At 54.1% G+C, this 18,702-nt stretch overlaps 2 protein-coding genes across 3 annotated transcripts in view; one reads left to right on the top strand and one right to left on the bottom strand.

Annotated features, from left to right (window-relative positions):
• The window catches only part of RASGRF1 (Ras protein specific guanine nucleotide releasing factor 1), a 93,089-nt gene extending 83,242 nt beyond the window's left edge, over positions 1 to 9,847 (bottom strand). For both annotated transcript variants that reach the window (XM_026000021.2, XM_026000028.2), the window contains exon 1: positions 9,200 to 9,847. In XM_026000021.2, the coding sequence (XP_025855806.1) occupies positions 9,200 to 9,475 (276 nt within the window). In that variant the 5' untranslated portion in view covers positions 9,476 to 9,847. The remainder of the gene's footprint in view (positions 1 to 9,199) is intronic.
• A 5,018-nt stretch (positions 9,848 to 14,865) lies between these two features.
• Positions 14,866 to 16,034, top strand: LOC112923316 (proteasome subunit alpha type-1). Its single transcript, XM_026003113.2, is given in 2 exon segments — positions 14,866 to 15,314; positions 15,317 to 16,034. Coding segments are annotated over 2 exon segments (789 nt in total). The 5' UTR covers positions 14,866 to 14,887; the 3' UTR covers positions 15,679 to 16,034.
• Positions 16,035 to 18,702: the final 2,668 nt, after the last annotated feature.

Genomic DNA, 18,702 nt, shown 5'->3' with positions numbered 1-18,702 from the left:
ATCAGCTGGTTTTCTGCTCTCATCATCAGAATCCATGCCTTCCCCCACCTCACGCCACCCTACTTCAAGGCTTCATGTCCTCCCACCTGGGTCACTAAGCTGGCCTCTCTGGCCCCAGCGTCCAGTCTCACCTGCCCCGATTTGCCCTGGTTGGCCAGAACCCAGACCCATCATCTGGGTCTCTGCTCCCTGCCTCCTCTAGCTGAGCAATGGAGGCACCACGCATGGTGGTCTCTGGGGCCTCGTCGCCTGCAGGCTCCTGGCTCCTCCCTCCTGGTCCTCCTTCGGGGCCTGGTCCCAGCTGGCCCTGTGCCTCTGCCAGCCCTCTCTGCCAGATGCTGCCTAGTATCCAGTCCAGAGGGGGCCATGCTGGAGAACCCACTGGAGCTTCCACCATGTGTGTGCACACAAGTGTATGTGCACGTGTATGTATATGTGCGTGCAAGCATGTGCACATGGACATACTCTGGCCGGCTCTCTACCTCTTCCACCCTCCCCTCAATAAGGGCCGTCATCCAGACTCCTTCTCAGGCCTTCCCAGACACCCAGGTCCCTTTATTCTTCCCCCAGACTCCTGGGGGAGGCCACCATGTCCTCTGGCCCCTGCAGGGAGAGGTCCCATCCAACGGGGGGCAGGCCACTCCAAATGTGTCTCCCAACCTCTCTCAATGCCTCTGCAGCACAGCCTGTTCCTCACATGCTGGCTCCTCCAGCCCCGGCTGCATGGCCCTCATGTCAGGTACACAAGGCACTTCACCAGGTGGACCAGTGGGAGGATTGACGTCCACAGCCCCTCCATGTGATGGAGGCCGATGTACTCGAGTTACGATGAGCTGTCCACAGTCCACAGTCCACCATGTGATGCTCCCTCCACATGGTGCTCCCACACCAATCCTAGAACCTGGGCAGCTGCCCCACCCCTAACACTCTAACCTCATCAACATGGCCCCACATGGGGCCTGGACCCCACTTGATGATTCTTCCCCTGCTCTGAGTGGCCTCACTCTGCCCAGGCTCTGCCTCAGAGTTCTAAAGCTGGAATCTTCTCAGGGCCTGGCTACTGCACTGGGCTCTGCTTCGTCCCCCAGCCGAGTGCCTGTCTCAGGCCCTTGTCCGACCGTCACCTCCTGGGGGGCCTGAGTCATGGGTCACTCTGGCCTGCCACCTGCCCAGGACCGAGCCCTGCTGCCAGAGACACCTCAGTACCTGCTCACCTCTATGCCCTGCCTGCCCTGCCTGGAGCGGGGATGCCCCCCTCCTCCCCAGACTCAGCCTTGTATGAAGTAGCACAGCCCGTGGCCTGGGGCTCGGGTCAGTGTAGCCTCCCCATGCCTGCTGCTCAACACTGTCTCAAGTAAGTCACTGCAGCCTGAGTAGCCACGGCCACAGAGGTGACGTGTGGCTGCTCCTGCACAAATATCTGCCAGTCTGTCCCCACCCTTCTAGACGCCTGCTGACTGCGGGAACTCTCGTCCGGCTCCATGCGCTATTTAGCCTCCATCAAAAACCCAGCAAGCAGCTGCTCCAGAGAAGGCCCGACTCTGCCACTGGGCACACAGGCCTTGGGGGCTGGCTTCAGGGGCTCCTGCCACACACGTGCCCTGTGTCCTCCACATCCCTTCTTGGTGGCACCTCCTTGAGGCCCCCAGGTGGGTGGAAGTGCCCCTGCCAGGACCCTTCAGGCCCTAGGCTTTTGTCTACAGCAGTGCTGAGCACCCTGTGCTGCCACGTTTACCACTGGATGGTCTCCTTGCTGGATAGGGAGCTCCTCCAGGGCAGGCCCCTGCCTTCTGTGCCATACTCCCATGGCCAAGCGGCATGGGCCTGGCTCCTGGGAGATACTGGCCACTCTGAAAGACAGGCACTGATGGAGTGTTAACGTGCTCAGAACGCTGCTTCTGCCTCTAGAATTCTGCTCCTCATTATTTTGGGGGAAACCCAGTGTGCTTCTCTGGTCGCCTGGCCAGGGATGACAGAGTCACTGAGCATAAGAAGAAGGGGAGGCCTGGCTCGGAGCTGCCCCTCCCATCATGAGCACACATGGCTTGGCTCAGTTTCTGTCTCCTGCCCTTATGCCCACCCTGAAGGCTCACTGCCCCTGCCCCCACTGCTTGTGTGTGTGAGCCATGTGTCACAGACAGGTCTGCATTTTGCAAAGACAGATCTGGCTGCGCACAGGCAGCTGGACTGCAGGACACAGGGCATGCTGGGAGATTGTGGGGCCCCCGGGGCTCTGCTACCAGGCACAGGAGGGCCTGCTGCCTCAGGGCTGAACCCTGTCCACTGAGCTGTGGCCAGAGTGGGTCACTTCTGGGGGGAGCTTCAGAGCCAGAAGGGCTCCGCTACACTCCCGCCCCTTGGCTGTGGTGACTGGCAAGTGTCAGGATGAATGTCCATCAGCTTGGTCCCCAGGGATGACAACACCAACTGCACAAGATATAAAGCACCAACAAGAAACACACCTTCACTGTGTTAACGTTACGGCAGCGTCACATGGCACGTCTTGACTAGTGCACATGGAGGTGGCCACCCCTGAGTCCAGGCGAGAGGTGATAGCCGCCAGGACTGCAGCTGGAAGGAGACAGGGACACAAGGGTGTGGGTCTGAGAGATTCAGGAGGTAAGGATGGGCTGGATGCTGGTGTGGCCGTTCTCCTTCAGGGACATGTTTGCTTGGATGTTTCCAGAAGCCCACAGGTCTTTCAGAGTTGCCACCCCATCTTAACGTCCAGGGTCATGGCTTGCTGTTGACTAGCTTCAAACCTGCCAGAGATGCCAGCGGCACTGGGCAGGAATCTGCTCATAAAGGTGAAAGCTGGAGCCGCACCAGCCACCATTTATTGGCAAGTCCCACTGTGCTGTGCTTGGACTTTGCAAGTAGCACCTAGTTTAACACTTGGAATGGGGACTTGAGGGAGGCGGGAGGCTCTCTTATGGTCTCCACCTCACTGATGGGCCATCCAAGGCTCAGGGAGCCTGAGGACCTTCCCCAGAGGGGACAGAGCCAGGATCCAAAGCCAGTCCGTGTGGCCTGAAACCTACAGCTCCCAGCAAACCTGCTTCGCTGCTGGAGATGGGTAACTCACTCCTCAGTGAGCAGGCTTCCTGTCTGCAGGGCTGCGTGTTCCTCTTGAAGAGCAGGGTGGGCAGTGGGGGTGTCAAATGCATGACAGGTGCCCTCACACAGGTGTCCCCTCTCCCCCCAGGTCCATGCTGCACCAATGCTCCTGCACAATCAGGGGGCTGAGCTCTGTTTTCAGCTGTGAGCACATGGCACTGGCTCCAGCCCCCACGGATTCTGGGGAAGCCGGACTGTGGGGTGTGGACGCCTGTCCAGGTTGGTTTTCCCTTAAGGCTCATGGCATTAGAGCTGCAAGCCTCCTACCCAAGCAGAAACCAAAGCTCCTCCAGGGAAGTCACCAGAGTAGCAGGGACAGATTTTCAGTTGCCACTAATTCTGTTTTTCTTGGCAGAGGCTGGCGAACTCAAACCGCCCCCAGTGCTTTCTGGTGGAGGGGCTCAGGTCCTGCCTGGCGGTGTACTCTGTCACCTGGAGCAAGTTCCTTGTCAGCTCTGGGCCTTAGTTTTGTGGTTTCAAAAATCGGGTAATGGTGACAACCACTGAGGGCCTCAGGGAGGACTGGGAAGTGGTCGGCATGCAGCAGGTGCTCTGTGAACTGTATCTACTGGAGCTTGGCTACAGGACGGTGCATCTAATCTGCGCTCATGCCACAGGGGAGCCAAAGGCCCTTTAGCTCTGCCGTTTGTAAAGGTCAAGCTTCTGAAAGCATCAGGAAGGACGAAATCTCACGTGGAGCCCTGGTATGCACAGTAGCTAATGGGGGGCTGCAGCCCCCAGGCAGCCCCAGGCCACCCTGGACCCTGATGGGGGCCACCACGGCTCTCCCATGGCAGGGAAGCCATAGGCTGGGGCCCTCTCATCTGGTCCACGGCCTCCGTGCACACAGGAGTTGCAAACCCTGCTTCCTCAGCAGATGCTCTGCATGTCCAGTGTGTCCTCTGCCTGACCAGGGGCCTGTGTCTCTGTGAGGAGCAGCCTCAGCACTCCTGGGGAGGGACGACAGCCTCCTCTGGCCTTGGGTACCTCAGACTTGACCTCCCGAGCTGGACCCTCCACTGTCCGCCACCCCCCAAGCCTGCCCTCCCATCTCTCTTGGTGGGCAGCACGGAGTCTGCTGTGCATGGAGGCAGAGGCTCAGATGTCAGGTTCCATCCTGCTCAGCTGGGTGGCAGGTCCCAGGGTGATACCTGAGTGTCTCCTCATAAAGTCTCCACCGTCAAGACCTTGTCCCTTCATCCATCAGGGCATCGACACCTTTCACCAATCATTAGCTACAACAGCTCCATTGTCTTCAGCTCTGCTGGCCCTGTCTCTCCTGCACCCGAAATTCATGGTTGTCAAAGAATGTAACACGGTGTGGATGCAGGAGAGCCCCAGCTCGTTGCTAAGGCCTAAGGAGGTGGGTTTTATACTTGGTCACTAAAGTGTACGGGGTGGGAGGTCATGTCAGGTGGAGGGAGTAGGTGCCAAGGCCCTGGGGTAGGAAAGAAGAGGCCTGTGGAGGGTGAGGAGGAGCATAATGGGGAAGGTGGGGTAGGGCCCACAGGTCATCCAGGGCACAGGGCACAGGTCATCCAGGGCACCCGGCACATTTTCAGAGGCTCTGTGCAGTGCCTGGGACGGTCAATCTGGTGGGGGCTGTGTGGAGGGAAGATGGGAGCATAGGAGGGGAGGACGCTGAGCAGCCAAACTGGGCGCCTTGAGCTCCAGAGCCCAGGTTGGGGAGGGGAGGGAGAATGCTCAGCACTTGGCCAAAGCTACAGGAGTGCCTAGGGATGGCTCCCCACCCACCCCCTGAGCTCTTTGACGACAAACCTTAAGCTTTATTTTCCTCTGTAGCCACAGGACCTAGCACAGGTCTGGCACCGAGAGTCTGCTGCACAAATAAACAGCAGTGAGCTCTTCCTGCAGCCTGAGTGTGCATGGTCTGGTGCTACCCCTCACTCCCTTCCCCAGGCAGACAGGCGGGCAGTGACCTGGTATTTCCTTGTCCTAATTAACGTATCATTACTGAGCCTCTTCAACCTTGTTTCAGCTCCAGAAAAGTCTGGGAGATGGAACAGACGCCCTGCACAGTTAACCCCAGGGCCTCACACCTGCAGGGGCTGTGTCTGATCCATTGCCATGGGACTTCTCCTTAGGCATGAGCCTCCGCAGTCTGAGTCCCCCGGCAACGAGTCTGAGGGGTGTTGCTTTGGCACAACCTTATCCCCCCTATGTGCAAGTCTGCGTTTTTCTGATTGGCTGAGAAGCAGAATGTGCTAGAGCCACGGGAGGTGTGCTTTGTGAGGATGAGAATGCGTAGCTGCCAACTGAGACAGCCAGAGAAAGAGTCTCATTTCAGCCACTGCCTCACTGGGTGCACCCCTGGCATCCTCAGCTGTAAGGGGGCACGCTCCTAGTCTCAGAGCTGTTGCTGGTCTGAACGCCCCAGACCAACCAGTAACAAATGCTGTGAAGAGGACCAGGAGCGGGCTTCATCTGTCTCCAGGGAAGGCACCCCCTGGGTGCACAGTCAGTTCGATGGGGCCCCCACTTCTGGGGCCTCTGCCCACATCGGCACTGAGGTTTGGTGGGAGGGATCCGTCTGTGCCCCTCCTGTCCCCAGGTAACCAGGAGGAGCCCAGGGTCCACAGTTTGACCCTCTCTGGTTGGGGCTGGGGTGAGGACGGTGCTGGGTTGGCCTGCTCAGGTTCCCCAGTGAAAAGCTGAGGCTGGAAGCCTTCTTTAAGGGGGATCAGAGGGATCCCTGGGTGGCGCAGCGGTTTGGCGCCTGCCTTTGGCCCAGGGCGCGATCCTGGAGACCCGGGATCGAATCCCACATCGGGCTCCCGGTGCATGGAGCCTGCTTCTCCCTTTGCCTATGTCTCTGCCTCTCCCTTTCTCTCTCTCTCTCTGATGACTATCATAAATAAATAAAAATTAAAAATAAATAAATAAATAAATAAGGGGGATCAGAACAAAGGTGTGGAAAGTCTGTGTAGGGCACTCAACGCCGAAGCAGGGTCAGGAGTATCGAGGGCCAATCTGTAGGGAAGTAGAACCCCAACCCTAAGTCCAGGGCACTAGAGCCTTTGGTACGTGGGCTGCAGGATCAGGAGCAAGTAGGGTGCAGGTGTCCTGCAGCCACCACTGGGCATGGAAGCATGGCTGGGCCAGTCTGGAGCCCCTGTCATCCCACCCCGGGGCTCCAGGACACTGGGGCCATACCATGGGCCATCAGACCCACATGCAAACCCCCAGATGATAGGACACCAGGGCGGCACGTGAAGATGTGCCTGGGGCCAGGGCCTGTCAGTCCTCAGCATCTAAAGTATGGAACTAACCTATGATCCACCAAGTTCAGCTCAACAAGCACTCCCTGCACACCTACTGTGCGCACTGTCCTGGACTCGTTCCAATCCCTGGAGGGCGTAACCTGCCCACCACCTTTCCAGGTGGAAGCTGCCTACCTAGACCCAGACAAAATGACATCCCGCTAAAAGCAGGTCTTCACCAGATACCAGCTGGTCCAGTCAACCCACCAGCATCTCTGAGGCCTCCTGACGACGGCAGTCTGCCACATGCCCAGCAGATTTGCGATCCGGGCTTCCTGTGGGGCCCAGATGCAGGGCAGAGCCAGTGACAGTATGGCTTGGCACCAGGCTCTGTCGCCAGGGCCGTGAGGGTGCCGTGGGGCCCCCAACCCAACGAGAGATATGGGGCAGCTGCTGGGACTCTCAGTTTTACTGTGGGATGAAGTACACAAACATTACAAATTCTTGGAGACGTGCACAGGCCTGAGAAGCGGGATGTGCATTTCCATGTGAGCCAAACGCCTGCTCTGGGGCCAAATGGAAGGAACATCCACGTAAGTGCACGAGACGAGGCACAGCTCTCTAAGGAACACAGCCCCTGAGAGGGGCAGCACCAGACCGCACCTACTCCTCACAGCCCTAGCCTGTACTCATGCCACAAGGCTCTCTGGTGAGCACATCTGGGCACCCCTGACTGGCAGTGTCCTGGGGAGGCAGCTCTGAGCATCTGTGCTTATCTTCACTCCTGCCCCTTCCCAAATCTGCTGCTAGTGCAGTTCCACACCGGAGCCAACACTGACCTGAAACCAACATATGATCTCCTCTTTGGGGATTCTTGGAGGCTGGGTGAATTCTAGGTGTGCTTCTGCCCCTGACTTACTCTGTGCTGATGGGCAACCCCCTTCCCCTCTCTGGTCTTCTGTCTGTCTGTCTGTGAAATAGGAAGGACAAACTGTATGGTCTCCCTGAGGTTCCTTTCAGCCCTAACGTTTTTGTCTGGCCTCCGTCCCATGCCCACATGGGCACTGCAGATCAGCTACAGCTTCTCTACATCCTGTGAAAAGGTGCTGGGAACTTACTCTTACATACGTTACCTAACTGAGCTCCAGAAACCTCAGGAAGGCAGGTGTTGTTATCCCATTTTTCTGGATTACAACACAGAGGCTCAGAGCAGTGAGGGTGTTCTCTGAGCTCCCAGGGCCAGGAAGTAAGCGTGCTGAGATTCGGCCTCAGGCCTGTCTCTGGCTTCCGAGGGGCTGAGAACAGACGCTGTGAGGCCCACAGCAACTGTCTCCTCCATCCTGCTCTCTCTGCCTGCCGGGCACTCGGCGCTGGGCTCTGGAGCTGGGGAATGAGGGGTGGAGGTGAGCTCCAGTGGGGGCCCAGGCTGTGGGCCACTGGAAGGTACAGGTGTTCTTGGGCTGGCAAGGGTTGGTGACGTTCTGGAAGGCTGGCCAGGGCAGGTCACCAAGGGCTGGAGCAGTGTCTTTGGCCCAGCCTGGGTCTGGTTCTCTGGGGTGAGTCCTTGAGGCCCCATGGAGTGGAAGAGCTGCCTTCTCCTGGCTCTGCTCAGTGGTCTGGGGGCTTCTCCCTGCCCTGTGGCCTGCTGTCCCCAGAGGTCCACCCCCAAATACTCCAGTCCCCAGAGATCATCCCCCAACACCCACCAGACAGGGGCAGGGACGCAAGAGCTGTACTGCAGATGCCAAGCGCAGACCTGTCTTGCCAGTTAGGTGGGCAACTTCCAGCCAGGCTTTCAGTTTGTCTGCTTCCATCACCACCAGTCTGCACCCAGCAGGGGCTCGGAGGTCCCAGCTGCCTTTCTGAAACCTGAGGCGGCGGGGCAGTCGCCAGGTGAGACAGTGTGGGCCTCAGCGTCCTCCTCCAGGCAATAACCAGCTGGTCCCCCCTCCCATCTCAGGTCCTTTCCAGCGATGATATTTTTGGATCCAATATCTCTGACTTTACCTGCCCAAAGGCCCGGAGACTGACCAGATGCCTTTGGAGAGCACATGGGTCTTAAACATTGCTCTCTCCCTCCGTTCCAGAGGCGCAGCCCCCCCCCCGCCCCCATCTAGGCCGGGCCCTGAGCCCTGCAGCTCCAGAAGCGGGAGGGCAGCGCGTTGGCCTGACTGCGGCGGTGGCGGAGGCTCGGGGGAGGGGAAGGAGGGCGGTGCGCGCCTGTCCCGCGGCCTCCGCAGCAGCCCCGGCCCCGGGCTCGCCGCGCCAGAGGGGCCCCGGAACAGCGGGGGCTGGGGCTGGGGGCTGCGGCTCTGGCCTGGGGCGGGCCGGGGGACTAGCGCCGCGCCGCCGCTCCGAGGCACCCAGCTGACCCCTGCGGCCCCGCCACCCCCAAGGTGGCAGAGCTAGCGCGCGTCCTCTTCCCTGCCAGCGGCGCGGGGGGCCGGCGCTTCTGTCTCGCCCTCCCCGGGCCGGGAGCAGGCGAGCGGGGCTGTCGGGGGCGAGGGACCCGCGGGTGGCAGTGGGGGTGGCTGGACGTGGGTCCGCCTTCACGGTGTGGGTCCGGCCCTCTGGACCATCTCCGCCCGCACCCCACGGCTCTCAACACCTCCGCGCCTCGGCCCCTGCGTCCCCGCCTCCCACGGAGCTCGCTGGGTGAAGGGCAGCCGTGGCCCGCGCCACCTCCCTGCCCGCAGTCCCTGCCCCTGCCCACCGCGGGGTCGCGGCCCGCCCGGGCCCAGCCTCCCCCCACGCGCGACAGTGCAAGGACCAAAGTTGGGGCGTCCTCGGCCGGCGGAAGCCCCGGGGTGCCGAGGGCCACGGCCCGGGTGCCGGGAGGTCAGACGCGGCGCCGGCCTCACCTGTTTCTCCAGCGGCTCCTTGGCCGAGAGCGCAGGCTTGGGGGAGGGCGCGCGGTCGCAGACGCAGCCCTCCAGCAGGTAGAGCCCCGAGGGCCGCGAGCTCGAGTCGCTCTCGAAGTAGAAGAGCAGGTTCTGCAGCAGCGCGAACCACTTGGTTTGCCATTTTGTGTTGTCCGAACTCCGCTTGCTCAGGTAGCCTTTGCGCGTGCCGTCCTTGCGCGCCAGCAGCCCCAGGGACGCGACGTGGCCATCGTTCAGCCGGATCCCCTTCTGCATGGTGCTCGGAGGCCAGCCCGACCCCAGGCGCTTACATCTTCTCCGCGCGGCCCCCCGCGGTCCCCTGTCCGCGCGCGCGGCGCGCTGCCTCTCCCCGGCTTTCGCTCCCGGCCACTCCTGCTCGCTCTCCCCTCCCCCCGGGAGCTCCACTCCGGGAGCCGGCGCCGAGCTGTACCGTTCCCCGCCGGAACCGCTTCTCCGCTCCTCCGCGCCCCGGGGCCCCGGAGGTGCCGCCCGACCCTCCCCCGGCGCGCGGGCGAGGGGCAGGCGGAGTCATGTGACGCGGATCCCTCGAAGAGCCCGTTTCAGCAGCGCGGACAGAGACACGCACGCAGCCCGCCGCGGCGCAGAGCGGCGCGCAGCCCGCACCTTGGCGCCACCTCCCCTCCCCGGATGCGCACACGCACACGCACACACACGAGCCCTGCGCCTCTCCGCCGGCCTCTCCGGCTCTCCTTCGGGTGCTAAAACCAGATGGGATCAACGTTGGCTGAAGCCCGTGGCACCCAGAGGCTCGCCATCCTGGGAGCCGGCGTCTTTGCGCCCCACCGCGGCGCACTCTCCGCCTGGGGTCAAGTCCCACTTGTCATTTCCTCTTCCAGAGGCCCCCTCCTGGCACTTTATGCTCCTGATCCGAAGTGGATGGAGGAGGGTGGCTGGGGAAATGGATCTGAAAGAGCTTTGGTTCGATGCTTTGCGCAATCGGCCGGGTCACATTTGTGTCAGCATCCAGTCGCACTCCCAGCGGCTTCCCCAGCGACCTGAGGACAGCGCAGGGGGGAGACGGGGGAGGGGGTAGGTGAGTGCTTATTTCATTTCATTTTATTTTGAGTGTTGCCATAATTACAGGCGCCACCCCCAGCGCCCTGAGGTCTGGCTGGCGAGCCGCTGCCGGGAGTTCTCTGCAAATACCCCCCAAAGCCTCAAGGCGGGCTTCAAACGCAGGCGCCGGGGACCATGGGAGCCTTCAAATAGCTGCTCTGGCGCAATGATACCTTAATGATAGATTTTCCGTTCTTATTTTTAGCTCGCGTTCGCCTACACAGTTACACGGCATTTATCCGAGCACGTCACAGCGCCCGCATGCTGCACCGGGAGGGCGCGCGGGCCTCGGGGCGAGCCGGGCGCTGGAGCGGGGCGCGCGCGCCGCCGGCTGCCGCAGAGGGCAGCGGTCTCCCCGGACCCCGCGCGGCGCCCGGCCCGGCCCGGCCCGTTTGCAGCGGCCCAGGGCTGCCGCTCAGCGCTGGAGAGGGAGGGAGCGAGGAAGGAAGGAAGGAAAGAAGGAAGGACACCATCTCTCAGCAGCCAACCTGCGGGCACCCCTCCCCCGATGCGCGCGCGCACGCGCTGGAATACACGCTCACACACGCACGCGAGCGCACACACGCGCACACACACACCCTGGGCTGGCGCGAGAGAAGGGCATCAGGGCGCCCCGGGTCGGCCTGCGGAGTGCGCGGAGAGGAGGCACCCGCGATGGAGGAGCACCCGGAGCTGCCCTGGTGCCGGGCACTGTGGCTGTGGCGCAGGACTGCGCTCCTCCGCTCCTCCGGGGGAGCGCGTGGGGAGGGGCTGTGCTAACCTTAATCTGCCGGCCCAGTGCCCACGCTCCGGGCGCGGGGACTCTAGAAGGAACCAGCAAAGCTGATTTTTCTTCGCGAATGATGAAAACAAAGTGGGAGGATGGCTAAGCCTCCTGGGTCAGTCCAGGCTGTCCCTAGAGGGTCCCTACCCTGGACCACCTTTACTCTCTTTCGCCCTCTTTATGGAAGCAGAGTTCCCAGGAGTGAGGTTCTTCATCTAAACTCTCCCAGTAGGCAGAGGGCTTCAGAGGCCACGAACACTGCAGGGCGGGGGCTCTCTTGTGAGTGCTTGAGGTCACTGAGGTCATTGCACCCCAAAACAACCATGTGCACTAGACTAGCCGTACCCCCACCAGCCCCATTGCACAAGTGGGGGAATGAGGCCCGCAGGGGTCAGTGGGCCTCATCAGAAGTGGCAGAGGTGGGGTTAGAACTGGATGGTGTGTCCCAAGGGTCCATGTACAGCTTGGTGGGTGGTCCTTGAATTGCAGGGGAGGGGTGGCTTTTCTCCTAAATGGGGGCAGGATCTCTCCCGTGCTTCAGAGCCCAGGTTGGGCCCGCATGGCCGATGCTGCGAGAGAAACCCATGGTACCTGAATTCTGAACGTGGACTGCAGCTTGGAATCACCGGGGGATGTTTGACTAGCACCCACCACAAGTGGGCTATATATTTTCATGGGTGATTTTAATGTGCAGCAGAGCTGGGGAACCACCAGAATATGGCAGAACCAGTGATCCTGTCTTATGCACGTGAATCACCAGGGGTCTGGTTAGGGTGCAGAGTCTCCTTGCCCGCAGGGTCTGAAAGTGTATTTGAACAAGCTCCCTGGTGCCATGACCCTGCTGCACTGCAGACCAGCTCGGGAGGATCCAGGGCACTCAGGAGGTAGGAGGAGATGAGATGCCTTCCTTCCTTCCTTCCTTCCTTCCTTCCCTCCCTCCCTCCTATATTCATTTGCACACACCTGCCCCACCAGTGTTCATTGGGCCCCTAGTCTATACCAGGCCTTGGGCTGGGCATACAGTCTCTGCCTTTGGAGTGTAGACCAGCACAAGTGCGCCTTTCCACAGGGTGCTTAGTGTAGCAGGAGGAAAATCATTTCCCCTGCATCTGGGGAACAGGTGTCTGTAGATAAGGAAACGAGGAGAATTAAGGAGTATTTTGGTGGGTTTGATTGCAGCACTTAGAAATGGCTAGTATATGACAGGGACATTGCCTAGGCCCAAGTCCTACGAAGTCCTCTCAGGGGGATTACCACTGGGCTTTGCACAGCTCAGTGTGGGTGTTGGTTGAGATAGGGGGTCTGTGGGTCTGACTTGCCCTTAGGGCTGGTATGTGAGGACCTCTGGGGGAGAGTGTGAGTCACCTGCTGTGTGTGTGGAAGCCTCTGAGCGGTGCCGTGTGCACATGGGAGAGTATGTGTGCTGTCGGGGGTAGGTGTAATGTTCAGAGAAATTTTGCTCTTTGGGCACTATAGTAAAAAAACGTATAACTTCCACGTCACCTAACAAATGAAAAATTAAGTATGTGGAGTCAGAAGTGTTTTTGGAAATGGAGGTTGCCCAGGAGAGTTTGCTGCTTCAGTGCTAGGCTCAGCGGGTCAACTCCTGCCACCCACCCACACCCCAGTGTGCAGACACCAGGGGTTTGCACCGTGACATCCCAGCTGATGAAAATAGCTGTATATTCTCTCTGATGATAAATATAATAAGGCTTTCTGTAAAAAATTAGCATAGTATAGAAAATAAAAGCATAACTTCTTATATATATGTATATTTATATATAATTTTTTTCTATCGCATCTTATTTACTTTTTTTGATGCCAATCTATTTACGAAAATGGGCTGCTTGCAACACAGGCTATTTGAAATCTTGCTCTGGCACCCTTCACTTGGCGCTGCAGGGGTGGGGGGCATGTCTTCATATTACCGTGAATTTGATGAATAGATTCTTCATGATTGGGCATTTAGGTTGTTTCCAATTCATAGTTTTTGGAAATAATTCTACACTTAATATCTTTGTGTATACACTTCCCTCCCTTGGGCTGAATTCCTGACAGTGGCATTTCTGGGTTAAGCAGCGTGCATGTGACACATGGGTACATATTATACTAGATTTTCAGAGATGTTTTGTACTCTGTGCATGGCTGTCATGGGGGACGAGCGGCCCACTTCACCCACCTGTCGCTCCTGGATATCCGGAGTCTCCACCTCTTGAGAGGTGCCCGTTTCGAAAGAGCAAAATGATGCACTTCTTTTATTGCTTGTGAGGACAGACATTTTTAAATGTTTATGATCATTTGCGTTCCTTCCTTTGTGACTTTCTTGTCAGCACCTTTTATCAGATGTGTTAATATGTTTCTTTTAGATTTGTCTAAAAATGCTTCCAAATGAGGGATATTCGCCATTAACCATCATGCATGTTGTGAATAATTTCCGCATTCTGTTACTTGTCTTTAATCCTGCATGTATCTACTACGCGTATATACCATGTCTGCCTTTATATGGGTTGAAAGAATGTTTACAACTTGAATTGTAGACAAATCTTTCCTTATGGCTTCTGACTTTGGACTCGCCAACTCGCCCCCCCCCCCCCCCCCCCCGTCTGGCAGCTCCTTCAAGACTGAAACATCTTTGCCCATTCTTTCTTCTCTGTTTTTATACTTTCATTTTTTCCACTCATAATTTTAATTTGCAGTTTATTTTTGAGAGTGAGGCTGGGATCTGGTTCATCATTAATTTTTCCCAATTTTTCAAATATCTGGTAACTTATCCAAAAGAATAATCCAAATTTTACCACTGATGTGAGGTAGCATCTTCATCTTCATCATACACCAAGTTCTTGTCTATACTTCGGACCATTTCAGATGCTTCTTTTTTGTCCTGCTGTTTATCTGTCTGCCTGTCTGATTCCAGTGACACATGATGTTCTTTCTTTCTTTCTTTCTTTCTTTCTTTCTTTCTTTCTTTCTTTCTTTCTTTCTTTCTTTCCTTCCTTTACATATATATATATTTTTTAATTGGAGTTCAATTTGCCAACAGATAGCATAACACCCAGTGTTATGCACCCTTCAAGTGCCCCCCTTAGTGCCCGTCACCCAGTCATCCCCATCCACCACCCACCTCCCCTTCCACCACCCCTAGCTCGTTTCCCAGAGTTAGGAGTCTCTCATGTTCTGTCTCCCTTTCTGATATTTCCCACTCATTTTTTCTCCTTTCCCCTTTATTCTCTTTCACTATTTTTTATATTCCCCAAATGAATGAGACCATATAATGTTTGTCCTTCTCCATGATTTTATTTCTAACTGGTTTAATATCCATTTTGAGTGTGGGTATGGGTAGTGTTCCTAAATATCTTTTGCATTTATTTTTCAAGATTAATTCATTACATGTCAATTATATCTGAATAAACAAAGATTAATTAACTCATTACTCATTTTCTCAAGTTCCAGAAAAGTCTGAGATTTTTCTTGGAATTGCATTGAGAATATTTATTAATTAGGAAGAACCAATACTTCTACAATATTTTGTCTTCTTATTCAAGGAAAGAGTGCATCACTCCAATTTTTGTCTTTTCAATTTTTTTCTGATTGAATTGTATACATTTTTTTTTATACTTCTTCACTTCTTATTTATTTCTGGGTATTACATTTTGTCATTTCTAATAAAAATATTTTTTAATTTTTTAAAAATTAGACATTATTAGTATATAATAAAACTATTACTATTTTTATATTTTTATTTTGTAAGCCACTACTAACCTGAATTATTCTTGTTTTTAAAAATTTACATGTTTGGCCGGAGGCCACAGCGGGACCGTGCTGGAACCATGTTCCGCAACCAGTATGACAATGACGTCACTGTTTGGAGCCCTCAGGGCAGGATTCATCAAATTGAATATGCAATGGAAGCTGTCAAACAAGGTTCAGCTACAGTTGGTCTGAAATCAAAAACCCATGCAGTGTTGGTTGCATTGAAGAGAGCACAGTCAGAGCTTGCGGCTCATCAGAAGAAAATTCTTCATGTTGATAACCATATTGGTATCTCAATCGCGGGACTTACTGCTGATGCTAGACTGTTATGTAATTTTATGCGCCAGGAGTGTTTGGATTCCAGATTTGTATTTGACAGACCTCTTCCTGTGTCTCGTCTTGTATCTCTAATTGGAAGCAAGACCCAGATACCAACACAACGTTATGGCCGGAGACCATATGGTGTTGGACTGCTTATTGCTGGTTATGATGATATGGGCCCTCACATTTCCAAACCTGTCCATCTGCCAACTATTTTGACTGTAGAGCCATGTCCATTGGAGCCCGTTCTCAATCAGCTCGTACTTACTTGGAGAGACATATGTCTGGGTTTATGGAGTGCAATTTGAATGAACTGGTTAAACATGGTCTGCGTGCCTTACGAGAGACACTTCCTGCAGAACAGGACCTAACTACAAAGAATGTTTCCATTGGAATTGTTGGTAAAGACTTGGAGTTTACGATTTATGATGATGATGATGTATCTCCTTTCCTGGAAGGTCTTGAAGAAAGACCCCAGAGAAAGGCACAGCCTGCTCAACCTGCTGATGAACCTGCAGAAAAGGCTGATGAACCAATGGAGCATTAAGTCACAAACCAGTCTATATGTGTATTATCAAATATGTAAGAATGCAGGAGCCCTTACCGATGACAGTAATCTATACTTTGAACCAAACTATGCAGCGTGGTCTTCTGGTATGTTTTAGGAATCGGTTCAGATGTGTTTTTCCCAAGTAACTTGTCTGAACCATATAATGGTGTGCATTTTTCTTTGAAAGGGTCTATATAATCATTTTCTAGAAAGTATAGTTATCTGTACTAATGTTTTTATATGAAGAACATAGTGTCTTTGTGGTTTTAAAGACAACTGTGAAATAAAATTGTTTCACCTGCCTGTGGAAAAAAACCAAAAATTTACATGTTTAAGTTTGCCCATCAGGCAATTGGAATATATTTCCCAATAGATAACCCCCATTTGACCCTGGTGGCTATTTACATTGTTATTGTTTATTTTGTTTGTTTTTCTTGAGTCAGTTCTGAGGGTTTATAATTTCCAAGATCATTTATTTACTTTTTCCAATTATTATACAGACTGAACTGAATATTTACTGACAAGTTTTCTGAGTCTCTCCATCTGTGTTTTTCTTAGGGACTCATTTTTCTGTTTTATATTATCTGTCTTTCCTTGCGAAGATTTTAATTTTGTTATTATTGTTGTTAAGACTTTAAATGTATTTGTTAACTCTTTTTTCTAGTTCGTTAGTATATACACCTGTGTCTTTATTAAACTCTTTCTTCTGCTTTCTTTAGATTTGTTTGTTGTTTCCTTCAACTTTTGAATACTTTTTAAATTTATTTTTAGTATTTTTGGTTAGTATTTAAGACTATGCCCTTTCTTTTAAGTGCAGATCTTTTCCAGATGCAATGGGATTTCTATTATATAGAAAATAAATATATATGCTGTATAAAATACATAATATATACTTAAATATATTAAATATAATAAAGAATTACATCATATGTGGCTTGTACTCTTTCTATATTTGAAATACCTTGTAGTTTTTCTCATGCCCGGTATGTAGTCAATTTTGTGATGGTTCCACAGGTCCTGGGAAAGAGGGCACATACACTATTCACAGGGCATACAGTTTGATGAATGTCTAGCAGCTCAACTTAATCAATTATATTTTCCAGGAACGAATGTCTAATTCTGGTTTGTGTTCAGGGCAGCTGGCAACTGTGCACAGAAGCTGCCGACGTTTTTGGTGGTGGACACCAGGGCAGCGGAAGCTCAGGTTCACAATCCAGTGCCCTGGGGGCTTGCTGCAGCTCAGTCGCTGCAGAGCTGGAGGCAAACGTAAAGAAGGATAACCAGTGCCTGTGTGCCGCAGCGCTCTGACTTGCGGGGCTCATGCACCCAGGCCTTGTCCATTCCTTCTGCGTGTACGCTGCACAAGGTCTAGTGGACTTGCTTATTAGGCTTCCCGGCCCATGGAGGTTTAGGAGGGAAAGTTCCCAGGGGAGGGAGCCAACTATATGGTTGACATCCAGTTGTGAGGCGCAGCTGTCCATCCTCCCTGAGCAGAGCACAGAGCACAGAGCACGGCAGTCCAGCTGCCTATGCATGAGGCCATGCCGGGCACCCCCAGGCACCCCTGGCACCCCTCTGCTCTTCGTCTGCCAGCTCCACCCTGGAGGTAGGGGGTGGTAGCTGTCCGTGGTCCCAGCTCCATCAAGAGCTTCCAGTTTGGTTTGGCCCAAGAGACCCGTTGTCCTGGAGGGAGAGAGATAGAGTGAGGTTGGCATGGCCTCCAAGCTGGGTGGCTGGACTCCCTCCCTAGCTCCATAGGACGAGGGGTGGTATTCATCCCCTGGAACAGTAGTGGCTCTGGTGGTTTCCCGACTCCCAGCCCGGACACTGGGAAATAGTCCCTTTATTATACTCTTGTCTCCAATGGTCCAATTTGAATGTTCTCTGTTTCCTGGACGCTAACAGGTGCGGAGCAGGTAGGAAACTGGCAAAAAAGTCAGCCCATCCACCTCATCTTTCCACTGTGAAGTGACATGCTCAGGGTCACACGGATGTTCACAGTCTCTGGGGTCTTCGTTTGCCATTCGTGCCTCTCTACTGTTCTTTCTCTGGATCAAATTCTGTTGCATACATAGAATTGACTTATAAACAGGGAAGAATATGAAAAATAAGTCAAAGATTTGCCACCCCCTTCACTGGAAGCAGGCCCAGCTAATCTGATCTTTTGAGTCATTTTAGGGGAGTGGGAGGGGAAGTAGGCATATGTGCTCTGCATCTCATCTTAATTCAATATTTTTTCTTTTTTTTCTTTATCCTTGTTTTCTACTTTTTGTAATGAAAAGTTACAATAGTGAACAAAACAGGACAGGGACATGGACAGATTTATGAGAGATACTTGCAGTCAGAAACTTCTGGTGCTCAAGAGATGGCAGATCTTCATCCATTTACAGAGTTTGCTTCCCCATGACAGCACAGTTCTAGAAGGTTCTGGAATGTTCTGGAAGAGAGGTTTTACTGAGTTGCTGGGTGAAAACCAGTTCTTGGGCCCTGTATTGATTCTTTGGGGGTAGTTTTGCCATGCTTCTGAAATGAGAATGTGGATTTGGAGGGATTTTACAATAAATCTATTATTATTAGGCTGATTTGGTGTTTGAGGTCAAAACAGAAAAGCCATGAAGAAAAGCCATGAAGGAACCATGATCTCTGGTTGAGATCCTGAAGTGTCAGCATGTCTGCACCCTCCTGAACCTTACACCTTGCACAGTTCCTTGGACATGAGGGGAAGGAGCCCCAAGGCAGTGAAGATGCACCCCTGGGTCAGTTCAGGGTCTCAGCTGAAATAGATGTAAGTCTGCAACCAATGACTCAAGAGCTTGGCTCAGGTTCGGTAGAGGGTTAGTTCCCTGTTATCTGACAGGGTCCAGGATTCTCTGTTCTCTTCAGGCTTATTATCAATAACAGATATTTATCCTCATGGTCGGGAAGCTGGAAGTCAGGTGCCAGCACGTGGGTCCTGGCGAGGGTCGGACATGGAGCCTGCTTCCCGTTCAGCCACATGCTGGCCCCCGACCAGCTCGTCAC

The sequence above is a fragment of the Vulpes vulpes genome, chromosome 14, assembly GCF_048418805.1.
Source record: "Vulpes vulpes isolate BD-2025 chromosome 14, VulVul3, whole genome shotgun sequence".
NCBI classification, from domain to species: Eukaryota; Metazoa; Chordata; class Mammalia; order Carnivora; family Canidae; genus Vulpes; species Vulpes vulpes.
This window is presented reverse-complemented; position numbering and strand designations above follow the sequence as displayed.